The sequence below is a fragment of the Dermacentor andersoni genome, chromosome 4 (assembly GCF_023375885.2).
Source record: "Dermacentor andersoni chromosome 4, qqDerAnde1_hic_scaffold, whole genome shotgun sequence".
Taxonomy (NCBI): Eukaryota; Metazoa; Arthropoda; class Arachnida; order Ixodida; family Ixodidae; genus Dermacentor; species Dermacentor andersoni.
In genome coordinates this window covers 82,703,368-82,730,777 of record NC_092817.1, presented here as the reverse complement: position 1 = coordinate 82,730,777, position 27,410 = coordinate 82,703,368, and the positions used below count along the sequence as shown (strand labels likewise).

The 27,410-nt window shown below is 46.7% G+C and overlaps 1 protein-coding gene and 1 long non-coding RNA gene across 2 annotated transcripts in view; one reads left to right on the top strand and one right to left on the bottom strand.

Moving 5' to 3' along the window:
- Positions 1-27,410, top strand: part of LOC126536382 (protein croquemort-like) — a 106,476-nt gene that overhangs the window by 41,902 nt on the left and 37,164 nt on the right. Inside the window, exons 2-3 of the mRNA XM_050183316.3 lie at positions 7,595-7,755; positions 17,837-17,978. Of these exons, the coding sequence (XP_050039273.1) occupies positions 7,595-7,755; positions 17,837-17,978 (303 nt within the window). The remainder of the gene's footprint in view (positions 1-7,594; positions 7,756-17,836; positions 17,979-27,410) is intronic.
- Positions 9,877-14,788, bottom strand: LOC129386248 (uncharacterized). The gene is made up of 2 exons (XR_008613692.2): positions 14,442-14,788; positions 9,877-12,682 (listed from the first exon to the last, which is right to left on the bottom strand). It is a non-coding gene; the product is annotated as an uncharacterized lncRNA (long non-coding RNA).

The window sequence follows — 27,410 nt, the reverse complement described above, 5'->3', positions numbered from 1 at the left end:
TTTTTAATGGCTTTGAGGACGGTTTGGTGAGAACTGATCTCACATATTTTCCGAGGTAAACATGTAAGAGTGAATTGGCGCTGGCATTGACAGAGCTGTCGGATTCGCGATGGCTGTTGGATCTTCGCAGCGCACCCTCTGACGCGTCTGCAATCCGCAAACGGAACGCCATCCATCACAGCAGCCTGGTAAACATCGTATGCGCGTATGAACAATTTGTGTCGCTCCCTTCCCGGTCGAGCGGTTGACTCATACTTGGAGTGACGCAGACAGACTGGGCACAAATAGATGAAGGAAGCGTCTTCAAAAGAAAACGAAATGTTCTTAGGCTGTTGGGTGAATTTTAACCGATGAAATCAATGGCGCAACATTTTGTAACGTGCAGGCCGTGGAAACGTGTCCCGGGAAACCAGGTTCTCTAATGGCTTCGTTTTCTTTCCTCATTTCATTACCCGCTTCTGTGGCCTTGGCACAACACTGACGGCAGGCAGCTGCATCGAACCAGCATGCCGATCTCGGCCTGTGTAAACAGTCGGCTGACGTCAATAAGGGATGGAAGTGCGTGCTTAAATGTCGGCGTCGGGTCAGGAAATGAAATATAAAAGAGATCGCGGCGTAATTTAAATGTGGCAGGCGTACCTGACTGATACCCTGCATTTTTTTCGATCCCGTTCCACTCCAGCGATTACAGTAATTAATTGTCGTATTTCTCCTGCTTAATCATTTCTTCCTTTCTTTCTTTCTTTCTTTCTTTCTTTCTTTCTTTCTTTCTTTCTTTCTTTCTTTCTCTTATTTCTGTGGGAATTTAAGCCTTTATCGCTTAGGCCGTTCGCGTTTGGCTTTTCATACAGCGGTTGATACGAGAGTTAGATTCAGTTATACCCATGAACTTGAATTGAGTGAAAGTGGAATCGCGCACACAGAGAAATAGAGGAGAAAAAAAAAACGAAATGAAAATAGAAATTGTTTGTGTTCGAGGTCTTAAAGCGGCTCCATTGCGGCAGTCTGATCGTAGACTTATGACATGCTAGTCGAGCTTCGATTTAACTTCAATGCGTGGTTACAGCCCTGCTTGCCTGCAGCCACTGCCTTTTTTCCTCACAGAAAGAACAGAAAAATTGGAGGGGGATATTGCCGCGTGTTGCTGCCAGCATTCAGCGACTCTTGCAAGCTCTTTCCTACATACGTGCCGTTTCGAGCACAAATTGTCGGCTGTTAGAGGGTGTGGTTATACTGCATACCATGCCGGAGATCGGCCCATAACCCCCGGGTATACCACCGGTATATACGCCGCCGGATCGATTAATCGCGTGAGGCGCCCTCACTTAATCGCCGCCGTTGCGACACAGAATATCGAGAACCGTGCGCCAGAGGCGAATTACGAGAACGCATTCTCAATCGTGTTTAACGCGCCTCAATTCAACTCTGAAGTCTGTGCACGCCTTGGTTACATATATAGGGTTCAACGTCTTTGGTTTTTATTTACACCCGAACATACGTTTCTCTTTTTACGGACATATTTTTTTGAAGTGATATCTCACCGTCTTCTTTCAGCGGATATGTTTTCGCGTTGAGCTTACCGTTTTCTTTATTTTTGTTTCTTTGTTTTGTTTTCACTGAATATCTGCTTCACTAATTTTGTTGACGCTGAATCGTACTTTATTGCTATTCTGCTCTTCAACACTGCAGTTGTATCTAATACACAAAATAATATTTCGATTCTTGAGGCACGCAGCGCGTAGAAAGAAAGAAAGAAAGAAAGAAAGAAAGAAAGAAAGAAAGAAAGAAAGAAAGAAAATTGAATATCATAGAGATGAATACGGACACAGCGTTGTCTTCATTTCTGTGATTTTACCGCGCTGCTTGCCTCGAGGATGGAATACGTATTCCCCAGCACACCATCCTTGTAAGTTCCTAAGAAGCAGTTTGGCAAAAGTAGCGACGCCATCTGGCGATGTGACTGTGCAGGTATTACGAGTGGGTGCATCGTGACATTGGAACACAAATAGAACGAGGCTTTGTAACATTACGTGGGTACGCAGCTCCAGCGATAAGTGCAGAGAAGAAAGAAAAGACTGGGTACTATGTATGAGTGTGTCATTCCATGCTTCGCATGCGTCGCCCTTGTCACCTGGAGTAACATTATAGGCGTATGGCTGCAGGCGCACATCTCCAGCACCCCCCAATAAAAGAAGAAAAAAAAAAGTCTCACTCACTCGGTTAATATGGAGCTCCACACAAGGCGTCTCTTATATAGCCCCTGCAGTGTGTCTTTGGGACGTTGAACGCTCCCGCCCTATACGAAATGCATTCATTTCATTCGTTAATTTATGGTCTCTTCCGCATGTGACTTAAGATGTACTCAACTTGAGTTCTCCTTGTATTTGACAATTGTATCGTTTCTTTGTGTGTGTGTGTGTGTGTGGTTGTGTGCCGACAAGACCAGGAGGCAAGCTGGACCTGTTTCGAAGCGGCAGTATCCACATCTACGTCCGCGTCAAAGAAAGAAAAAGAAAATATAATAAGTAATTCATTGGTTTTGCAACCTTCAGGGTACACCAAAATCTTGCGGCGGTGTGTCGCTGCGGTTGTCTGCCGTCGCGGTGGTTTGCCAAAGCATCATCGCCACGTGGACATTTCTGCGTGCTTGCTTCCTCCGTATACACTAGCGTCCACCGGGAGCTGCCGAGAATCAAACTAAGAATTGCTCGCAGAAGCGGAGACTACGGTGGTTACATTTCCAAATAACTTGCTGCATGGAACGCGCAGCTGAGCAAGTTCTCGAAGAAGCTCAGTTCTGTAGCTCGCGTCAATTACGATGCACCGTGCGCCTTTCTCCGAGGTTATGATTTTCGCATGCGGGCGCTCGTGTTTGGTGTGGGCGTGCACGGCGCCGCCAAACCTGCACGTTATATATATATATATATATATATATATATATATATATATATATATATATATATATATATATATATATATATATATATATGCCGGGACACTCATTTCTTATGTGTTTGTTGTTAAGTAGCCAAGAGCTTTGCCCGCAAAGTGACACGATGCAAATACCGACGGCGTTTGGAACTGTGCGTGCAAAAGCTATAGCCACAGAACAATTGCCGGCCTGTATTGAATTTCAACGTGGTATCGCATTAGTGCATCGCTGGCTTGCAGCGACGTCAATACCTTGGGGAGAGCCATTTGAAATCTCTACGCTACTACTCATTGCTTGGCCAGCAACGCTTAAGCATTCTCGCCGCTGCTTTTTGTTTAAATTTCGGACATGTTTCAGTTAATGAGACACGTCTTGGACACCCAAATTTCAGTGCTGAAGAAACAGTCAGCACTTCAATTTCCGCACTGAAGTGGAGTATTTCTTCAACGCTCAAGTTTCAACACTGCAGCACCGTTTCAGTGTTCAACGCTGTTTGTTGGCAGCTTATGCCGTAATCAATGGCCGAAGACATGCGCGTCGTGTGTCAGAAGGCCAGCGCGCAGTCCACTTCACTTCTCGTCGGCGCATCTGCTGTAGCTGCATAGCATGCTCCGCTAATGCTGGGAAGTTCTACAGATATTGACTGACTGTTGCTGTAAGTTTATGTAAAGACTTTCGTAGGCGTCAACCCAGAGTTCCCATCAAAAACCTGTCGAGCACTGCCATCGAAGGGCGCGCTGCCCCGTATACTTTTGACAAAGGTTGCACTATAAACGTGCTTCAAAGTTTTCCAGCGAATCCTTCCGCAGCTCTGGTGAGGCGGCGTGACGGTACAGGGTCGTTACATAACTTTTGCTTGATCATCGTAAGGGGTGCTGTATATGTGTTCAAACATGGCGAACAAAGGCGGGTACAATGCTACGGAGCTGCGGACTGCATCAAGGGCTTGCCACCAATGGTGTTGAAGTAAAGTGAACAAGAAACTAAGCGGCCAATGACATTTAATCCGTAAAGATCGGTAGCTGGCGTTCGATCCGATTTTTCTTTTTTGTTTCATCCAAGTCTTTCGTGTACAGCTTGCCTTCTCTGGCTGTAGAGTATAATCGGTAGAAGCGAGCAAGCCTCGGCCTCACCGCCGCTCTTGTTGCGTTCGCAGCGAACCGAGAAGATCTGAGAAATAAGGCACGAAATCAGCCACACTTTCCGTAGGGCGTTGTTTGTCTGGAATAATCAAGGACAACCTTTCTTTCAAAATGGGATAAGGTGACGCGTGGTTGCTGGAGTCTTTGCCAGAGTGAAATTTTATTGGTGTACCGCAAGGTCTGCAGTGATCACTAAATGGGTTTATATATGCCATAGCGAATGTTAGCGAAATTTTATCAGCGCTCTATCCATCAACTTTATTTTTTCTCTGTCTTAACTTACGTTAGGCCTAACGGTCGCAACTTTTTCTTTTTTACACCCGCGAAAGTTTCCATTTATTTGTAAAGTCAAACGTCTCCAAGGTCAGCACAATGCGTTGGCGGGCTAGTTGGTGCGAATCCATGAATACTTTGTTTAGCGCAAAACAACAGACACAAGAAATACGACAAGACAAGCGCCTTGTCCTGTCGTCTTTCTTGTGTCTGTTGTTTTGCACTAAACAAAGTATTCAAAGTCTCCAAGGTCATCATCAAACCGCTTGTTTAGAGTCGGACCGGCTTGCTCCTTGGCACGCTACCTAAAGCATCGTTCGAAAGGCTGCTGTGCATTTCATTTGTGCGAATACAACTTTGGTGTTTAAACAAAAGAAAATGAAATGTTCCGTGCTAGTGACACAGTTCTAATGAAGGTAACCTTGACCGAACTTACGCAGCTGGTCCAACCACTTGGCGCGACAATGGCAACTGCTACCAGCTGTGCAACTGTACTTCAGTTTCTAGCTTTTATCACTAAAGCCTATAGCCTTTTTGTGGAATCTACAGATAGCGTCCGCCAATTTAAGAGGTAATATTGCGAGGTGTAAGTAAGTATATGCGGCGAGAATACATGCTATGTTGCCGCCGCCTTAGTGTTAAGGGCCAACTCCGCAAATGTATACATGCTCGTTACGATGGGTCCTGGTTGGCCAACGCTTGGCTGCAGCATATCATATTACCGGCAGCGGTAAATGGCCAGTGGGCGCGCGCTACAAACACGAACTTCATATATATATATACAGTCATATCATAAGAAGCCAACAAAGGTTGGCCCTCGGTTAAATCCCTTTCTTCTCGTTTATATATATATATATATATATATATGGTGTCACTGTTATACATATACATATAAACTTATATACGACGGCAATATTTCGCCCGTGTATGCAAGATTCGATCCTTAATCATGCCATGCGCCTTGTGCATAAAAGCTGCGCACTGTGTCGGTTTTCACTCATTGTGAACAAGGCTCCCGTTAAAACGTTCAAAGCGCTTTAAAAATTTTTTTTGTCCGTGTCCTAGCTCCCTTTCTTTTGACTACATAATATATACTTAGTTAGTACGTCACAGATTTTTTTCGTCTAATTATAACGTTTCTATATAGTGTCTTCGTGATTTTAGTTCCTATAGTTCGGCTCGTGGAGCTCGAACGGTGCGCTGATAAAATGTACCTAACTTTCCTATATGGGAGTGCTTACTGGTTTCGAGCGTGCGTGAATCGCAAATTTATAAAGAGCTAAGTAGAACGGCCACACGTTTTCTGAAGCACCAAGTGAAAAGGTGCTGAGGTGCCGGGTGGGTGTGAACGTTTGTTGCCGCGCGCATGCGCTCAAGCCGCCCCGAGACAGCTGTACGCGTTCTTCTCCACTCGCCGCAAGGTCCGCGATCCAATTATACCCCCCGATGCGCACAGTGGTCGAGCCGTAATTCGTTTTCAACTGTTTGCGTACCAGGTAGCCAGAAAACATATACAGTCGCGCACGGGCGGTCGCCTGGGAACGGCGCCAACCGCGCTCTCGCTTTACGGTACAGCGCCCGAGAAGACAAAGGCGTCGAGAGCCTACGGCTGTGTGGCTCAGCTGCGATAAACCCCAAGCGGAAGCGCAATAATTGTGCCGGCTCTACTTTAATGGCGCATCGCTCTACTTATTTTCCTTTTTAATTTTATTTGTTTTGCGCTTCCCGCTTCCGTGTGCGTCTGCGCGACCGTCAAATTTCTGTATACTTCCTAGCGGTGAGTGAGGGCTTAAGGAATTACGTGCGTGGCCACTACTGATGACGTGTGAGCTTGGGATTTGAGACAAGAGGAAGCGCGACACGAGAAGTGGAGGCGTGCACGAATCGTACATATTGCGAGGAAGCGCACCTTGACATCTGGGTGTAGGAATGTATGCGTACCGGCATTGGGCGCTTCGTTCCGGATAGTTAATCGGATGCAAAAATACGTGTGCGCGTTGCCCTTCAGCGTAATTACTGCTTCAAAGAGTGCTTCTCTCCTGGTTGTTAGGTTGCTGCAGAACTTGCCAGTACGGAAGGCGTATACTGATAGTGCGTCATCATCATCATCAGCCTAGTTACGCCCACTGCAGGGCAAAGGCCTCTCCCATACTTCTCCAACTACCCCGGTCATGTACTAATTGTGGCCATGTTGTCCCTGCAAACGTCTTAATGTCATCCGCCCACCTAACTTTCTGCCGCCCCCTGCTACGCTTCCCTTCCCTTGGAATCCAGTCCGTAACTCTTAGTGACCATCGGTTATCTTCCCTCCTCATTACATGTCCGGCCCATGCCCATTTCTTTTTCTTGATTTCAACTAAGATGTCGTTTACCCGCGTTTGTTGCCTCACCCAATCTGCTCTTTTCTTATCCCTTAACGTTACACCCATCATTCTTCTTTCCATAGCTCGTTGCGTCGTCCTCAATTTCAGCAGAACCCTTTTCGTAAGCCTCCAGGTTTCTGCCCCATATGTGAGTACTGGTAACACACAGCTGTTGTACACTTTCCTTTTGAGGGATAGTGGCAACCTGCTGTTCATGATTTGAGAATGCCTGCCAAACGCACCCCAACCCATTCTTATTCTTCTGGTTATTTCAGTCTCATGATCCGGATCCGTGGTCACTACCTGCCCTAAGTAGATGTATTCCCTTACCACTTCCAGTGCTTCGCTACCTATCGTAAACTGCTGTTCTCTTCCGAGACTGTTAAACAATACTTTAGTTTTCTGCAGATTAATTTTCAGACCCACCCTTCTGCTTTGCCTCTCCAGGTCAGTGAGCATGCATTGCAATTGGTCTCCTGAGTTACTAAGCAAGGCAATATCATCAGCGAATCGCAAGTTGCTAAGGTATTCTCCATCAACTTTTATCCCCAATTCTTCCCACTCCAGGCCTCTGAATACCTCCTGTAAACATGCTGTGAATAGCATTGGAGATATCGTATCTCCCTGTCTTCTTTAAGGGAATTGCAAAATGACCACCAGAGAGGACGCTGCCTGCCTCTTTGAGAACTACAGTTATTGTTTTTTGACTGGAGCCAAAGCGATCTGTTCTCTACTACTAGAGCTTATAGGTGATAAGTGAACGGTCATTAAAGCGGGTGACCCCCCCCCCCGCCCCCTTGCACGACGCCTGCATGTGAACTTTCTTTTGTTTCTTGGTGCGGAAGTGATAGTGACCCGTCATTCGTTCTCTCGTGCTTACGCAGAACCTTGTGCTGGAACCCAGCAGCGAAGTGTACAGCAGTTGGCAGCGCGCGCCTGTACCCATCTACATCAAGTACTACTTCTTCAACGTGACCAACCCGGACGAGATTCTCGCTGGCACGGGGAAGGCCCGCCTGCAAGAGGTCGGACCCTACACATTCCTGTGAGTACCTCGGCTGAGCCATGCAGCGTGACCAGCTGGAGCCGAGCATCACACCGTGCACTTGCTAACAGAGCAGAAACACCCCCCCCCCCACACACACACACGCACGCGCGCGCGCTCACCCACTCACTCACTCACTCACTCACTCACTCACTCACTCACTCACTCACTCACTCACTCACTCACTCACTCACGTGCCTAGCAAGGTGTGCCAACGAGAAGCTTGCTGTCTTTGTTAACCATTTCAGAGTCACCTCGCGAGCAAGAGCTGGTGCCCGAATTCACGCATCCCTCCGAATAACAGAGACTAATCTCGAAGGCTATGCATTTGCTGACTGCATGAGTCGGAAAATATTTCACAGCCGTAAACACGTCATGGACGCCATGTTTTACAAGTCACCCATTAAGACCTTGACACCTGTTCTTGTGGCAGGGGGGAGGAGAGGGGGGCTTGTCGCGCATCTATAGCGCTTCGAAAGGTCGGGAGGGGGAGGAGCATTGTCCCTCTAAATCTCCGGGGATTTGGAGTAACGAAAGTTTTTCAAGGACACCGATACGAAGCCAGACAACAGGCCAGGTCGCACGCAGTGGGTTCCGAAGCTCTTTGCTGTAATTGAACTTGCGAGCTGTTACTGTGGGGTAGCATGTCGGGCGTGTGGTGGCTGGCCCTAACGAGTTTCCCCAGTTTTTCTGAAGGTCTGCATCGCCCTCGAGACAACCCATCTTTAATTCTCAACTACAGTCAGCAACGAAAGCAAAAAATTGCCGCTACCGTGTGCGTCCCCGCAAAGTCCAGTAATAACAGTCGTGAAAATGATATTTATTTGTGTATTTAGTGCAGTGCAAACAAACAAACAAGCAAACAAACAAACAAACAAACAAAAAGGACCTAGCTGTTAGGTTGAGAAAACATCAGGAGCCCCATTCACGAAGCTTTTTATTCGAAAGTGCTGTTTTTCATTGCCTGATTGCCTTCGCTAATAATACGTCCTACATCACTATTGGATGGCACGAACGCTTTAAGCTTAAGAACTTTTTGTGAATACGGACCCAGGACGTTAAGTAAGATATCTGGGTTACCGTGGTGATGTCCAAAATTCGACCTGCCATTTGTGGCTTACTGGATATGGCGAAGCGGGCCACAGCTGCCGCATTCGGATGAGGCCAGGATGCAATACACTCATGAACCTGGGGTACCACCTTAAAGAAGCCCAGGCAGTCAAAATTAAACAGCAGTCCTCGACTGTGACGGCCCTCGTAACCCTTGTGTTTCCATTTTTTTTTTTAAGTTAAGATAGATCAATCAATCCGAAAAGGAAAGTTCTTTGCAACTGGGAAGCGCAGTGATCCACGCGCTTCCTTATCTAATGTCAGATTCGTAGACCGATAGACTGGTACAAGTAGTTTTCTACTCTATCTTCCTCATAGCTTTCGTCCTACTCTATATATGCTCTGAAGCAGGGTAGCAAACCGCATGCTCCCTTACGTACAACGCCTCTGACTTTCCTTTATGCACCCGGCCCCCTTCCCCTCTGCCACCTCCTCCTCCCTGTTTGCCTACGCATCAAGTGAGGGCAGTGCCGTGCCATCTCCATGAGGTAACCTTCCCGTACAAAAAAAATTATTAAGAAGGCATTGAAATATTGTTGGTCAATGTTGAGTTTTTTATTGAGGAATTATTGAGAGTATGTTGGAGAATTGTTGGGTTGAGTGTTGAGCACTCTTGAATATTGGCCACTGAAATCGAATTGAAACACCATTGGGTACCTCAATGTTGAATAATTGTTAAGTTACCATTGAAAGTCCATTGTGCTTAGACGGCCCGTTGTGTTCGTTTTGTTGAATGGTTGTTGAGTTACCATTGATTCTGCGTTGAACTAACGTTGTGGTAGTTCTCTTGACCTGTTGTTGAGTTATTATTGCCACAGCATTGAAAAGCATATTGTTGCACACTTGAGATGCCATTGAGATTTCAGAAGTCGCCATTGAAATATGATTGACGTTTCGTTGGGCTAGTGTATTTTTATTCATATATTGAAATTGCTTCGCTGTTCACACTTGCATGCCCCGGTGCCTGCTTGTAACTTTCCCAAACACAAACAAAATCAAAGGAGAGACTGATCAACTTGAAGTACCTTTATTTACACTAAAGATGCGTGCACGTGAAACATTATTACAGTACATAAGGCACCACTACATCGAACCTGGAGACATAGGCTAGTACTTACAGCACTTTAGCAGTGTAAATACATCTGAAAAAACCTATACATTTGAATCCAATCAAAACGATCATTGTGCTCTTCACTTTCGACTTAAGTTTATGACTAGAAGGCAAAGCGACTCAAAAGCCAGGCCTTAACCATACCCTTGTAACAACCAACTTTGAACACATGAACACTTGGAGCTGCTTGCATGTGAATACACAAAAGACATCTGAATATGTTACATTAAAATGTTGCGCACACTAACACATCACAGGAAGAGCTACGGCTGACTGTGAGAAGGCAAAATAACCAACTTGAAACAAATGACTTCACGTAAATATATACAACCTTTAGCACACGTCTTTCACCACGATTAAAATTTAATGAAGTACCAAAGCAGACTTGCCTGAGCTTTGTCTTCGAGATATATATATTTTCATGTTGCCCAATTATTTTATAAAATAACATCACTCAACTTAGCTATTATTTGACGAGACATAATTTAGAAAGTTGTCGGGCATGATGAACACCTGAATAGTGTTTCTGACAAGCCAGGATTGCTTTCTTCAGAAATAAACTTGTAAAGCTTTTGTGTAATGAAAGCAGCTTATCTCCCTGGCACAAGTCAAGAACAAACAGTACACCATTTGATTATGTTAATGTGGGGTACAGAAGAGTTCCTTAGTGGCATTTCCTCAATTTAGTGAGCTCATTTTCAGGTAATCTTTCTGGACCTGCACAAAGCTAATTAAAGCACTTTTTGGGGCCTTTTTTCCTATACCCAGCAACTAAGTGCTACCTCAGTCAATAAAGAGATAAGGAAAGGCTAATACCTTGAACGATAAGAGAAAAAATAATTATTTAGCACAGAAAATTGGTAGTAACACATGGCTAACACAATTCCAAACAGCCAAATGGTCACCTGCACTTTCAGTATCAAGCACCCCAGAAATAGTCATAAAGTATGAGAAAAGGTTCCAATGACTCGACAGCCAGATTGCTGAGACAGTGAAAAACGCCAATAAATGCATATACGAAACACCAATTACCTCAATTTCGCAGATAAAATGTTATTAAAATAGCACCAGAATTTTGCTGCATAAAATACATAAAGGTTGCATAAAAATTGGGACAAAGCAGTAACTGAAAGACAGAGGGAGCTACAGCACCCATGTTGAAAAAGATTACAAGGAAAATGATATATATGCATATTTAAGTTTACAATTTTCGCTCCAACATATAGAAAAAGAACGCATGCACTTAGAGCATAAAAAGGTTCATGTGCCTGGAGAATGCAGCGCAGTGCAAAGAAGCGCCATGAGAACCGAAAAGTAGATCTTACTACGAATGCTTGCAACCTACAATCAGGCATGTGCCATGTCATGCCTTGAATGGATGAAATTCATAAATCTTACACACAAAGGAAGGTACCATCACTCTTATTGGCTTCCTCAGGGGACTCCTTGAAATTGAACTAGAAAAATGTACTCAGTGTCAAAAACATTGAGAAGATAAGACCCTATAGCGTTCTTCCTGAAATAAACAGCGCAAATAACTTCATGTATCAATTCTATGGACACTTCGCCAATTCGGTGTACATTTATATTTCACAACCACCCAAACAGAGACGAGAAGGATGAATTAAGGTAGGAACACACATGAACGCTGACTCAAGTAGAAGTTTATTCGTGAAGACGAAGATTTTAAACACACTGGCCAACTTCACAAAGAAAAAGCCATGGATGCGCAGCATACACAGCCCGGCACAACAAAAAAGGACCTAAATACGTCCTGTAGAATAAACATGTGCGTCAAAAACTAACAAAAACATGAAAACTGAAAGGTTTCTCCTGTAAGTGATATTAACGAGAAGTACTGCAGCAACTCTTTCCCACTAATGGTCACAGAAATCTTGCTTATGAATATTTCTTCGTGATCAATAAATAATGCTTCCATAAGTCCTCTTGTGTTCTGGTCTTTGTGATGAAACAATCGTTCTTTCTGCTCTATACCGCAACACCAGAGGAGTTCCAGAAGCAATATTTATTGATCACAAACGAAACAATTGCATAACCAAGTTATCTGTTGCCCTTAGTGGGAAAAAGTTGTTCTCAAAAGAGTATTTCCCGTTGGGTAGTATCACTTATCGGACAAATCTTTCGCTTTTTCAATAGATTTGACCGATAGTTCTCGTTTTTCACGCACGTTTATTCTACATGACATCGCTTCATATTTTTTTCTTGTCGCACGTGGCTGTTTCTGCCACGCATGCACGTATTTTTACCTTTGCCAAGTTGACCAGTGTGTTTAATACCTTTGTCATCAAAAGCAAACCTTTAGTAGAGCTTGCGCTCGTGTGTGCTCCTACCTATTTCGTCGTCCGCCTCTGTTCGTGCTGCTGTTTACAGTACCCACGTATCACTTGGTTAGGCTGGTAAACATTCTCACAAACAAAAGTAAATGCCTCCCCTCAAAAGGTAGCCCATCCTTTACTACTAAACGCCAGAGCAAATCGAAAGTAAGCCTTCACAGCGTCCATGCGGCAGCTAGTACACCACAGAGCAACACAAAAGATAGTTGAAAATCCCACTTGATGGAGAGTGGCAACAGAGATGCGAGCTTGCTAGTGAATCAGCCACATATCAACGGGTGTCTCTTGCACGACGCCAAGGTGCTTTTGGCGTAGAACACTTTAGCATCTGGGAATTTGCTGCATACGTAACCTGTGAGAAGGGAATGTGGACAGAAAATGATATTGCGCGGATTAAGAATCTGCCACACACTGCACATAACTACGCACGAAATAGAACTACACACTATACTGGCAAGTAAAAATTTGCGACTCTTTACGAGTGCCGTCGAGAAAAGGAAGGAATGGGTTGCTACGGTAAATGTTAGCTAAAACACGCACAGCGATGTTTCACAGTGGGGAAAATATTCCCGGCTCTCTCGCAGAACCAAAGACCAGGCGACAGTGCATAGCCCATACCAAACAGATATCGAATCTTTGGGCAGAAGTCCAGTAGAAGGAATGACCTAAACATACGCCGAGAGCGATGCGAGCGTGAGCGTGCCTGTACGAGTGAGAACATGTACCGCTTCTTTGAAGCTAGCCGCTCCGGCGTGGCTCCGATCATCCCGCGCGATTTGTGTGCAGAACGTCACGTACACGCCCTTGCGCGTTTTGCGCGGTAGCGTCCGCGCAGTGAGCTAGCTTCATGCACGCGTCATTCTTCACCGCGCAAACGGTGCTCGAGTGCGACGCTCAGCTCGAGGCGACAACGCGCCGATTGGCGCTCCTTTCGCTTCTGGAAACAACGCACATTCGGATCGGTCCAACTCAAAGCGGCAGCAGAGAACGGTGGCATGTTTCGGTTATTGCTTATTAAAATTGTACAGTACGCCTTCAACGGAAACGCGCCGCGCTAGATAAAGATGCTTACTGCGGTAGTTTTGGCGGTGATAGGCGATAAGGAGAACCCGTCGGCGTCTGTGTTCTTTGGCGACGTCGTCACCACACCTCTGTTCATTTGCGCTGTGTATCCGTGTGCAGTCACCGCGCGGAAGCTGCGACTTATCGGTTGGCCGTTCTCCGCAAATCCCAGAGAGGCGAAATATATTTCGCGGTGCGCCGCATCATTAGCCGCAACCTAAATCGAGGCGCGCTTAACCGCTACGGCACAAAAGGTGATCACACTAACCGTATGGTATACGATGAGCCACTACGGAAAAAAAATAATTCTGATGTTCCACGTGCCAAACCAACGATCTGATTATGAGGCACGTCGTAGTTCGGGACTCCGTATTAATTTTGACTTCCTGGAAATTTTTACGTGCATACAATGCACAATGCACGAGCGTTTTTGCATTCCGCTCCTTTGGAATGCGGCCGCTGCAGGGATCGTATCCACGACCTCGAGCCCCAAATTGCCACGGAGGCCGCCATAGTTACGAAATGCGTAAGCGTGAAGTGCAACACTGCCTTCCGGTACGAGTGTGGTACAAGCGTAGCACAGCTGCACACCTGCTGCACGATTATTTATCGCGGTTCTCCTAAACTCGTAGTGCCTGCCTATATACCTTGAAAGGCAGCGCGCCTCTCACGTAACGGAACGCGATAACAAGCGCTTAGACGGCATACGTGAGCCCCCATGAAAGATGACGTGGCCACTGTAGAAAATTATCACTGCGCAGAGAAGCCGATCCTTATGTTCCAATTGTGTTCTCTCATACAAATGAAGGAATCGTTATTAGACAGGAACAAATGAAGCAATGCAATTTTACGCACATGGGGCGCCGCTGCCTCTTCGCCTACCATTGTTTCAAACGAAGTGACGGCGGCAGCGAGAGTTGGTATCGCGCGCATTTGCTCCGGGGCATGCGGTTTGCTTCAAGAAAGTGAACGGTGTGCTTAACATGTCACGCTCGTCAATGTCAAAATAGAAAAGAACGCTACGTGCCCAAGAAAACGAGATTACTTACCTATCTTCAGAAGTGCGGCTGCGACTGTTTCGGGGTGTCTTCGCTCCAAGAGGCATCATGGCCTCTGCCGCGCAACTCATCAAAACCGTCAGGCTCGCACATCAATAGAAGACTAGTTGTTGGGTGAGCCAACCACTTCACCGGATAAACGTCCCACTTATCGTCGTTAAAGCATTTCACTAAAATGTGCGTCATGATGTCCGAAAAGAAAATACTTTCATCAAGAGGCACGAGGCGTGAACCACCGCACAACTGCAACCGAATAACTGAGTCCGAGAGCCGTTCACAGCTTCACATGGCTTCACTATCGTATTCAGTTATAAAAACCTTTCAAACACAAAATAACGGCACTTAAGAACCACTAATTGATTAGCAATAATTTTTCATCAACTAACCTTCATAAAGTTTTAAGAACTACCTAATTTATAGCGTAAACAATAAATACTACGACCAAAAAATGCGACTACGAAACTAGCGGTAACCATGTGTACTGTTGCAAAAGTGTGCGCAAAACGAAGCTCGGTTGTTACACACCCGAACCTACCTTAACGTTTGTCGCGCCACCTAGAAATAACCATTACTACTAGTTTTGCTATTTTTACAAAAACAAAACTTCTAAAATAGTTTGAAGGATCCTTGCAGATGACAAGGTGACAAGTAAGGTACAATAAGAGTCCGTTACCTGTATTTCTTTCATTTCCCTGTGGTGTTCTTAACTGAACATACGAGACCTGCAGGCTTGGAACATGAGAAGACGACAGTTCGGCGAGGCTCAAATAAATCGCGTGCTTCTTGCAAGGCGAGTAACGGGAGCAGCCGCAGATACAGCGATTAGCTGTGATACTGTTGCGGCTGTTGCTGAATCTAAAGCTCTTGGAAGTCAATGGTTATAGCGGCTGCGCGCTGCGATCTCAAAGCGCGTTCATTCTTTGATCTCTAGTACCACGGACATTGGACAAAAAACTATATTTGCTTTACGGACAGAGGGTACGTCGCAGGAAATTCGAAGACCTCACCGTGTATGTTTGTAGCGTGTGCGCGCTTGCATCCTACGGTTCCCACAGTGCGTCCGATGCTCGAAGGTAGCGTCGTCGCCTGTCGGCACCTGTCTTATCGCCGGCCGAGCTGCCGCCGTGTCTACTTTTGGGGAACTCCACATGCGCGTAGTCACCGTGTTTGCAAGTGAATTTCGCATTCTTCTGCTCCCCGAAACGTGCTCATTTCGGATCGTACCAATGGTTATGTCATCTAGTGTATGTTAAAACGACGATGGCATTTGTACACCGGCGAAGAAATAAATCGTTATGAACTTGGGCGGTCATGAATCTAGTCTAACGTTGCAGTTTTTACGTAGCGAAAATGGCTACGAAAGTGGGGCGGTCCCGGAGATAGGCGCTTCAAAGCGCCAGCTGTAGCGACAGCACCAGGAAGTGGCACGCGGCGCACACGCCAAGCATTTCAGAGCTTACTAGCTTTCGAATGAGAGGATTATGCGCGCGCTCGTGGCTTATTGGTTAGAGTACCGGGCTCGACGGCCGACGTTCGATTCCACCCCATCGGTCACACATAATTTTCTATTAATGAAAGCGAGGCGAAAGAAGAACCTACCTGCCGCAAAGTGACAGGAATTAGGTTGGAACGCATCGCAAAACATGTTTGGAATGCCTTCATATGCGATTTCTAATTATTGTATACTGGACTCAACTGCTACACAACAAAAGAACAACAAAAAATATCAACACAAATTACCCAATAAATTGTTTATTGAGAACACTCAATGGTAATATTGTTGTGCAAGGATTGAGTGAACTCAATTGCTCTTGAAAATTTGTTGAAGTCCGTTGTTTCAACAATTCCCCAACAATATATCAATGGTTAATCAACACTCATTTTTGTACGGGTTGGGCCGTATTCACAGAAACAGCATTTACGCAAGAATTGTGCGTGAGAGAAAATGGTACCCTGTCCTGATGCTCGACATAATGTTCGTGAAGGCCACCAGTTAATAACAGAGAGCACTTACGAACGAAAAGCTTCGCGAATTTGACCCCTTGGGCATAATGTTAGAAAACCATTTTTTATAAGACTGCTGATTCTTTTACTGCAAGTCACCCGCCCCCCTCCCCCACAACCAACAACAACAACAAAAAAGGCTGCTCACAGCACGCCGAAATATAGCCAGGCAGGTCGGGAAACAAGAGTTTGTTCCCCTGCCGCTGCTTGAAAGTTTTGCGGGTTGCACTTGGCAACTGCGAAATATGGTGTGCTTCCTTTCTTTTTTCTTTTTTTTTTTTCAGAGATCACACGAGGTGAGCAATGATAGCATGTGGCCTGAACGTGCTCACACTTGTACACTCATGCTGTAGCACTGTGTGCAACAATTATCTTGGACATTTTTTTAAGAGTCACGCAACTTCTCAGTTGAGGATTACGGGATTCCGTAACTGCGTATAGAATGAGAAAAGTGTTGGAACGGCGGAGAGAGGGTGCCGGCGTACAGACCAAGTTGACGACAAGCGCAGTGCCATGCCTGATGCCGTCAGGTGCGCACTAACATACCATGGGGCGTGCACGACCAAAAGCAAAAGCTGTAGTATGGCGTCTCTTTCTTGACTTATTTTGTTTCTTTTCTGCTGAATGCCACAGCTGTTGCAAGAGTTCGCAGCTATGTTTGCGAAATGTCGCGTGTTTTGCAATGTTTCAGTACTCGTCATGCGTCCATAGCATAGTGCGAGGTTTGCAGCCTTGCACGCCGATTTCATCAGTCCTTTGCAAATTACCGCTTCGTATGGTGGTAGATTTTGCAGGAAAAGACACTCGGCATTCTGTACTTATCAACCAGACGCCGTCGTTAAAAAAAGGAAGAAGTTACGGAACACTGTTTCGTGCGACGAGAGACGTACTTTGAAACCATTAGAGCGGGGAATTATGACATTTCTTGCAGGTCATTGAGCGAAGTGCGGCTAAATTGCACTGAAGCCCGCAGCGGAGCAGAAGTGGATTCGTTCGCGAAGGAATTTCAGTTGCGCCTCTCTCACGGGAAACCGCTGGTTAAGGACCTTTAGCTCAAAAGCATCGCCTACAGCTGAAAGGACAACACGGACGGTGGAAGGTTGTTCTGAAAGTTTGCGCTTAGGAGGCAAGTATTTCGCTTCGTTAAGTTCAACTAGAAGCGCGCTTACGCAAACTGACCTTCATCTAACGCGAGACTGCTTTGTGACCCACATGTTACGAGCAGCTAACCACAGCGGTGTTTACTCGTCCGAACTCTCTGTGCACGTAGCCGTATTCTGTGGCATTCGCATTTGCTGTTGTCGTCGAGGCTTCTCGAGTTTTTCCATCCACAACTTTGCATTTCGTTTTCTTTTAAACCTTGCCAACGCTTGTTTGCACAGCGAGACTCGAGAGAAGGTGAACATCACGTGGAACCCGAACGGCACGGTCTCGTACCGACAAGTGAAGCGCTACTACTTCCAGCCGGACATGACCAAGGGGTCGCTCGATGACGTCATTACCACCCTCAACATGCCCATGATCGTGAGTATACGAATGTACTCCTTTTCCATCTATCTCTATTCTTGTTCGGCACAGGACTTTCTGTAGGTATCGAGGAAACTGCTGGTAGCAGTAATTAACTTAGGGCAGTGAAACAGCCACTAGAGTTTGGGCTTTCTTTCTCTCGTTCTCCCTGTCTCCTCTTTCAATCTTTTGTAAGCTCTATCTTTGCTGCAGTCATTCCATCTTCTCGTCTTCGAGGCAACCAGGCGAAGTGACATAAACGTCTCGTGGTGTGAAGTAAAGGTAGCTACGCTGCGTTGCAAATATACACGGGAGAAGTAAAACATTTTCTCAGGCTAGTTAGTTCATAACTGAAAAGAAAAAACAGTAGCGCAAAAAAAAAAAGGCGGGGGGGGGGGGACGAAACGATAGACAGAACTGGCGTATGGAGAAACGTTCAGTGCAATTCTTTATTTCCGCCAGTCTTTGGTTTCGAACTCCTGCTCCCGTTTGAATTCGTAAAGGTTTCAGCACGCGGATTGCGTCCAGCTGTTGTCGATGGCCCTTGCCAACAGCGTCAGAAAATTCATTAAACATTTGGATTACGGCACTTTACAGAAGCACGAGCCGATTAGCCCTGATGTTCTGTTTCTCAACTAGTCGGCGGCTTCAAGACCACTGCCAGGCTTGCCATTACATAAACAACACGACATCAGTCATACATTGACCTGCTTTAGAACGCTCGTGTACTTTTTTCTGCCCGATGAAACAGGTTTTCCTGACAGGCAAGAGGGTTGCTACGACGGAGCGTTGCCCTTTTTCTTTCTTTTTTCTCTTGGAAGCTGTGATTTATAGATGGTACGAGAAAACCTATACGCACTTTCGTTCGCCTTTCGTTGGGGGCTTGCGTGTCGTATAGAAGAAAAAGGAAGGGAAAAGTGCACAGAGCTAAATGTAGATGACCCTTCTATAGAAAAACTTGCACACCTGAGGAATCATGCCGCAATCGGGCAGGTAGTGTGGCACTCCGCCCTCAAGTGGGCGATTCGGGCGCTCTTTAAAATGAATCGGGAAGAAAAATAAAAGATAAGAAGCTCAGTCAGCAGGTCATGACCTCGTGCAGAATCATGGAAGAGAGGCACGCACTCCGTCCCACTCTCGTCTTATCTCGTTTTGTCGTTATATAGTGGTCCTCGAACAAGTACGCTCGGCGCGTGGGAACTTTTCCATTAGTCTCCCCGAACCGTTTGCAGCGATTTTTAGGCTATTTGTGTGGAAAAGGTTCTTCTTTTATTTCCCATTTGTTAGATGTGTCCCGCCGGCTTAGAATATCCGCGCAATGTCAGAAGGTGAGACGGGAGCGTCCCGCGCGGGTGCGTGTGTTCGTTCGCTTCTCCTGTCACGGCCTTGCAGTGAAACGAGGCGGTGGACTCGAAAGCACCTTCCGAAAACGAAAAGCCAACGAGGAAGCGAGAAAACGACTGGATCGCGCGCCGGACAAGCGTGGTCCGAGCGGGCAACCCGCGGTCACTTTACCTGCAACTTCAAAAATCAAGCGATAAGAACAGACATTGGCATGTAGGAACAAGGGTTCAGAGATCAAATAAGAACTTCATTACGGTAGAAGGGAAAAAAAAAAAATGTCGGACGGCCGTTTGCCTCTAGCGGCGCCATCGCGCGTCTTACGAAGCTCCACATCTCTCTCTCTCGTGCTGTTTTCTCTCTTTCTTTCTATTTTGTTTCAATTTCTATACGCACTCGCTCCACGGTCAGACCTGCGGCTGTTGACGTCAGCAGGAAGTGTGCCGCGTATTCGGTTGAGGTATTTTGGGAGTCGCGCGCAGGCTTCAACCTTGATTGTCGAAGTAAAGGAATGAAACTCGAAACACCTTCTTGCCATGTGTCTGCGCGGTTCGCTACAGGTGGTGCTGAAGCTAGGTTATAAAACGCAATTCGTCGGCGTCCTTTAACTAACAATGTCTATTGGTGAGCAAGAAAGCTCTTTAATTAAATGCAGTGAGGTTTGCTGGCATAGAAGGGGTCGGCTACTATAGCTTCTGTAAGCTGCAAGGAAGGTTGGCAAGCGCCTCGAGCGGCATGCAGTCGCGCGGCAATTTTGCGTGCATTTGCGGGCTTTCTTTCATGCTCGGAGAAACACTTTTATGTAGCCCGTATTGAGCAACAGAAAGCTGTATCGGGAGTTTTTCATGTTGCTCTACAATTTTCTGATTGACACTTTTCGTCTAATTATAATATTCGAGAAGTTGATTGATTAATGAAGACTAATTATCCAGTTAGGCGCAGTGAAAAAAATAATAATTTAAGTATCTCCAAGCGACGGCAAACAACATTACCTTGGTTCTGTGCATCTGCGTGGCATTCGCATATATTAAACTCCGGCTAAAGTTAGCTGAGACAACCTGTATATGCACGACGAAATTTCTTATCGTAACTGGAGACTGGCATTCCTTGAGCGTATACGTAGACGGCGCCCACGCACTCTCATAGCCGAAATGCGCATCAGTGTGCGCGTGTAAAGATGTCGGGAAATGATTGATGGAAGGATGGGGTCTAACGTTTCGAAGCAACACCTGGGCTATGGAGGCGGCGCCGAGTAATGTTGACCGCTCGATGTTCTCCGGAGCGCATGCAACGGTATACACCGCCGTTTTTGCATTTCGCTTGCATCGGCATGCGGTCGCCGAACCGGGAGTCGAACTCGCAACCTCGGGTAGCTTCAGCGAATAGAGGCTATAGCCGCTGAGCCGGGTGCTCGTTGAAAAATTGGCAAAACATTATTCGAAGAGCGTCTCTCGTGGACGTCCGCACGCTATATATACTGCATGGGCCGGAATCATACCGGCCCCCGTGGAAGTCACTGCACAGCCGTCCTCTCATTTCTTAGCGGTATTTACGTATCCGCACGTGCATGTTGTTAGCCTTGATCGCCAAGGTAGCCGAAAGGAAAAAAAGGCAGGAGCCGTCGGCGGATTCGTGCGCCAGTCAAGGGCGTTACGTCGTTGCTTTCGCCGTGGGTACGAAACGCGCATGTCTGCCTAGCCGTCCGTGTGCTCGGCAAGGCCCTCCTCGCTCTGACGACCCACTCGACCGAGCTTCCCCGATTGCGGAAGGCTGCCAAATACACCAGGACTACCGTTGGAGCGCTGTTTTTAAGAACGTTGAGATGTCGTCGGGTTCTGTACTGTATACATCACCGAAAGCTTCGCGGTCACTTTCAACATCTTTTGCCCATCGCGGGGGAAGTGCGCGTCTGCCGCGGTCTCCGAAAGAAATCCAGCAGAGGGCAAGCGAGTATGTGAAAGTGCGTCAGATTTTACTGTTTTTTTATTTTGTATGTCAGTTTCTGTTGCGTTTCTTTTCTCGTGGCGAGTGTCTCCTGGAAGTGGTGGCAGCGATATATGAAAGAAAAGTAAGAAGAATAAGAAGCTAGAACTGTTCCGAATGCGCGCTGCAATGTGATCTGCAGTGCATGTGGTTTAACATCCTATGGCTATGATCGAGACACGGTAGCGAAGGGTTGCGTTACCTTAGCAAAAAAACTCGTTACTGGAGCGTTTTTCTTTGCTGACGGAGAATTAAATGCAGTGCCATCTTTGAAACTAGAAGTAGAAAACTATTTCGATGGAATATGTTCGCAGAACGCATGCATAGTCGACACTCCGATTCAATGTATCCTTCATTTAGAGTCGTTCCCCTCGTCTTCAGTATGTACGCTTCTTGCTTCCGGCTCGTGTGCCTGGTGTTCGGCGCGTCGACCTTGAAAGTCATCTGCACTCGCTGTTCTGTGTCATTCGCGTCGCACGAAATCATTTCCCACACGCGCTTGCGGCAGTGCGACAGTGGGGCCGCCGCTACGGTTGCAGTGTTTTAAGCAATGACTCTTTCCTTACCAGTTTGCGATTTACGAACGGTTTGCAATTTACGCAACGGATTTTCGTCGTGACATAGCCCAGCGTCGGCGCGTCCCCCCTGTCAGTTCTTTAGTGGTTTTCGATCGCCAATTCGACAGCAGGAACACCTTTTTGTAGAATTGTTGGTCGCAGACTCGTGCAGTTTGCGAGCCGCGCCCTCGCGGTGATTGGCATCCGCTCGATGCAGGGCTGCTAACTCATCTTGAAGTTTACACGTGGAAGAGAACGTGCGCTGATTTCTGAGAGTCTATAGTTTCGAGTTAACCGTCATCGGGGCGTGAACCCACAGGCCACGCTCGGTCGAACGGCGTTTGGCCGATCGTGATGAAGAACGAAATGGTCCCGAAGGCACACGTTGAGTCGGACAACGTAGTTATACAAATGAAAAGCATTGTGAATTGGGCCGCTCGTTCGTACACAAGAAGGTACTTGAGCTGGAACTCCTCTTCGTAAAAGCAGATGCGAGCCAGTCGTGATGACGGGCACATTATTAGGGATGGTGGTCGGGCAATGGCAGACGTCAGTTACGAACGAAAAATTTCGCTAATTCTGCCCCATGTTCGTAGTACGGGTTCTTAAATATCTTCCAGATTGGATGCCAACAGCGATGATCAGGGCACGGATGGAAGTGCACTAGAAATTGTTGGTGGTAGCCTATCGACGAGTAAGAAAGATAGTTAATATTGCCAGCCTGCCGGCGGATCTGATTAGGATCGCAGAGTGGGCACACCATGTGCTTCTCTGCTGTAACGGGCGTACACATCTGGGGTCAAATTCACAAATTTTCTCTGCCCGTAGTGGCAAAAGCCTCTTCCGTCGAAATGATGGATCTGTCTGGTGGATCTGACTGATGGATCTGTCTTGCCAAACAGCTCCGCAGCGGCAACCGTGATACCAGCGACAGCCGCAACAATCAAATTTAAGACGACTCACACGATAACGTCGACGGCAGCAGAGCTCGCAGCACTCTTTACTGCCCTTCATTACACTGGTAATAAACAGCCACACAAGTGGACGGTATTCTGCGATTCGAAGGCGGCACTGCAGTCTCCACTGTCACCTCTACGACGCGGACCGCACGAGTAGCTAATATTTCGCATTACAGAGACGTTACACCATATAAGTGATGCAGGCCATGAAATAACCTTCCAATGGCTTCCAGTCACTGCCGGGTTATCGGCAATGAACGGGCGGATCAAGCTGCCCGCTCAGCCCATATTGAAGAGCACCACGTACCAATTCCACTTTCATAGAACTGACGCAACACGGAAGCTCAGCCTACTTGCTCGGTAGTGCACAGCGTCGCAATGGAATGAGCCACATTTAAGAAATACTCGACTGTACTCCCTTGATCCGACATTAAGTCTCCGAGCGCCATCACAGCTTCGCCGTGGAGTCGCCACGCTCTTGTATCGACTGGGGTTGGGCGTTGCCTTTACCCAAGCCTATGCATTCCGCATAGGGATGACCGACACCGCAACCTGTGACCACTGCGGCCGTGAAGAATCAATTGAACATATATTGTGCGCTTGCCCGCAGTACAGTCCACAGAGAGAACACCTTCGCCATGAACTTGACCAACTGCACCACCAACCGCTATCGGAAAAAAGAATTTTACACCACCGAAGGGACCTAACGTCACAGAAGGCCGTGCAAGCACTATTGCGCTTTCTGTGATCTACCGGCTTTCGCGAACGTCTTTAACTGGAACGCTTTTTGTGTGTGCGTGTCTCCATGTGTGCGTGTTCCTTTTTTTGCGTTTTCCTGTCATCTTTCTAACCCCTATCTCCGATCCCCAGTGTAGGGTAGCAAACCGGAGACTGATATCTGGTTAACCTCCCTGCCTTTCCACTTCATCTCTCTCTCTCCGTCAAAATTCTTCATTAAAATGAAATTCCAGGCAATGCTGATGTCGGACATATTATTAGCGAAGCCGGCCAGATAAATGTCAAAAGTCACTTACAAACGAAAAGCGTTGTGAATTGGGCCGCTCGTTCGTAAGTGCTCTCTGCTATTTTTCTAGCGATCTTCGCTAATAGTATGTCCAGAACCAGCATTGGCTGGAATTTCTCTAACAAACAATTTTAGCGTGAGAGCTCTTTATGAATTCGGCCCCCTGCACCCGCCGCGGTGGGTAGATTGGTGTGTATGGCGTTCTACTGCTGAGATGGAGGTCGCGGGTTCAATTGACAGCCGTTTCTTCCGCATGTTAAGCTTTGGGGAAAAATGCACAAACCCTCCTGTGGTAAGATTTGGGCGCTCGTTAAGGAATTGATAGCATCCCTCCCCCTCCCCTTCCCCTCACCTCCGTAGGGGCAAAAGAATGACAACCATTCCACTCTGTGAAGATGGAATGGCAGCGAAAGCTGACGACAGTCAAAGCTCTCAAACGAAAAGCAAAGTGCTTTCGCTGCCATTACATCTTCACGGAGTGGAATGGTTGTCATTGTTTGCGTTGCGAATCTGGCGTCGTTGCTCGTTCGGAGGTGCCCGGGCTCGCGTTTGTCGTTTTCGTTCAGCATCGCGGGAACGTTCTTCGTCGGTAGTCGTTCCGGGCCGGCGCCGTTTACATTCTCGTTGCCGTTCCCTCCGGCGCTCCTCGTACGCATGTTGTTCTTCGGGTGTACGAACTGTACGTGTCCACCCCATCGATAACGCCGCCGTTTTTAGCGCCGATACCTCTCCTGCTTATATACTGCGATAACCTTGACGTCACGCTATTTTTCACGGCGAGCGTTCTAATCCGTTCCGCACCTTGATATCTGCGCCACCGCACTGCACCCGTACGTGATGGCACACAAAGCAAACAATGAAATCAATTGTGTATGGATTTGTTACATATCGCCAAGTCTGTTTCTGTGGCTGGACGCTGAAAGAACTACGCAAGGTTAGTCATATACAGCTTTCGCTGTAAAAACAAATCTGAAGCCGTCTATTACGATATCCCCCATCTACCATGCATTGCAAAGTAGCCAAGACAATGCGTCGCCATAAATCGCGTGGTGCCATAGGCCATGCGTTGTCAACTAAATGTGATGTGTATATACTTGCTTTTCCAATGTGCGCTGCACGCCTGCATAAGCAAGACAAGCCACTCCGACCCCCCTAACTCTCAAACCACGGAACCGTGAGCTTCACTCGCACGGAACACGAATCTGAGACGATCGAAGCTTTGCACATTGAAGCACTACAAGGCCCGTTTTCACAGAAAGCTCTCTTACTAGAATTTTTCTAACAATAAATTCTGGCCAACGCTAGCTAGTGCCGGACATATTATTAGCGAAGACTACCGACCAATGGAAAAAAGCGCTTAAGAACGAAAAACCTTTTGTGAATTCGGCCCTAGCTCTTTGGTATAAAGGGAGAAAACCAATCTAATCAGTGAAACCAAACCAGGAAGCAATTCTTCACGTTATAATTTGCTTCGAACCGACGGCCTTCATTTCTCCCTTCATCACGGGCAGTCCGGCCTCTTCCTCAATTTTTCTTTCTTTACTTTTTTTTTTCTTTTTCTCTCAGAGGTGTGCCCGACGTGTTGACAGCGTTGTGACGACACTGCGTGTGCGCATCAAATTGTAAATGTGGACAGATGTCGTACGTATTCCGGTGGGAAAAGAAAACGAGCGTTTAAGCGAAGGGTTTTCCCCGTCGTCGGTTCATCGCCAATGTTGCTGTGTAAACTTACACTCCCCCACACCCATTTTGTTTTTCTTGCCATACCGCTAATCGCACGTGCAGACAGCAGATACATAATTTCCCGAGCGAGAAGTGCTTCAATGGCCTTCGAACCAGCGCCTCTGCTCGCAGCAGTAAAAAGAGAGAGTGCCGCCCTTTTAGACAATGCTTAATACTGTTTTAGCGGAGGTTACAAAAACCACAAAGGGACACAACGGGACAGGCGCTAATTCCCAACTAAGGTTGAATGCCAAATGTCATGAATATTTACAGAAAAACAGACAAAAAGAAAAAAAGAAAGGACAAGGGAGAACATAACAAATAATCTGATCGTACTAACACGTGCGCGTTACTAAGCGCTTGCCACCAACTGCCGTCAAGATTTATTTATTTAGCACATGTTTTTTTAACAAATTTATAATTTATTTATTTTCAAGACAAATGTAAGGTGGCCCCACAGCAGTTTATTGATTCACTATCCTTGTACATGACGTCCACCTATGTGCAATGGGATGGTCAGGTGTTCCTGACCAAGCACTGCAAGCACTGCTGAAGAGCCAAACTAAACACAAAACAACGTTGATTGCAAGATAGACCAACTAGCTAGCGCCAGTTCAATAGGAAACTTAGATCCTTCTGCATCAGTGATATAGAAGTTACTCGGATGCAAATATCCCCTTGGCAAGTGCTGATCTGATACGCTTCGAGAATTTCACGCTCCTCTTTTGCTCTTGCTTCTACCAAACATTTTAACATTGGAAAAAAGCGGGACGCAGCCGCATTCCCGACAATGGCTAGGCAGATTTGCTCCATCAGAAGTGTTCAAAGTGTTGGGGTGCTCACGCAGCCTCTCATTAATATACCGGCCTGTTTGGCCGATGCAAACACATTTAAGCTGTATCTCGTGCACCACACATGTAGTACATGTAATGTAACTTTTTTCTTTTGCAGCGTCGTACACACAGGAGGTCTAGTGCTGCCACGCGTAAGGCATGAACGAAGTCTTGAAAGTTTGCATGGAGCAGAAAAGACCACGTTAACGCCCTGCCTCACAGCAACTTTTTTTACGTTGTGGGATACCTTATGCACATAGGGCATCACTCGTTAAGAGAGCCATTGCTTAGATAAAAGCTAAGAGGCGTCTCTCCTTTGTTGCTCGTCTTTTGACTGGTTTAAATCTCAAGAACATGTAGCAACTGACCCAGATCGCAACTCTTCTGGACAGACGAGTCGCAGAGCAAGGAACTCCTGTTTCCGTTTCTGTCGGCTCACACAAAGCTGGTAAAAAGGGAAATCGCTCAGATGTGCCTACGTAATGCACTTAAGAAGTCACGTGCGCATCGTGTAAACGAAAGCTTCGAAATACAAATGCAGCGCCTAGCTTCAGCAGGTTATCCTACAAACTTGACGGTTGCGGCGGCTGTCGCTATTCTGCGCAAGACGAAGCAAGTATAAGCGTGGCTGATCAGATGCACGGAAATGAAAAGTCTGATCGAAAGAAGGTGGCCGTCATTATGTGTTTGCACACGACGTCGTGTTGTCTTAAGAAGATTGGGGACAATGCAGGCGTGACAGTCGTCGTGTCAGGCCCGGACGAACCGATCAAGTTGTGCAGAAGGCATCGCCGGTGAAAAGTCAAAACAATGGGTTGCAAAGTAAAGCACAAAGAAGAATTCTTCACATGTGCCGAAGGTGTGGTCTGTCGAGTACCACTATCGTGCGGCAAAACGTACGTAGAGCAGACGGAACAATGCCATAACGAGCGGTTAAAGGAGCACCACAGGAATGCGACAAAGGAAGGACAGGGACACGTTGTGTTACGCTGCAGAGGCGAGTGCAAGCTATATCTGGACAGCACTACAGT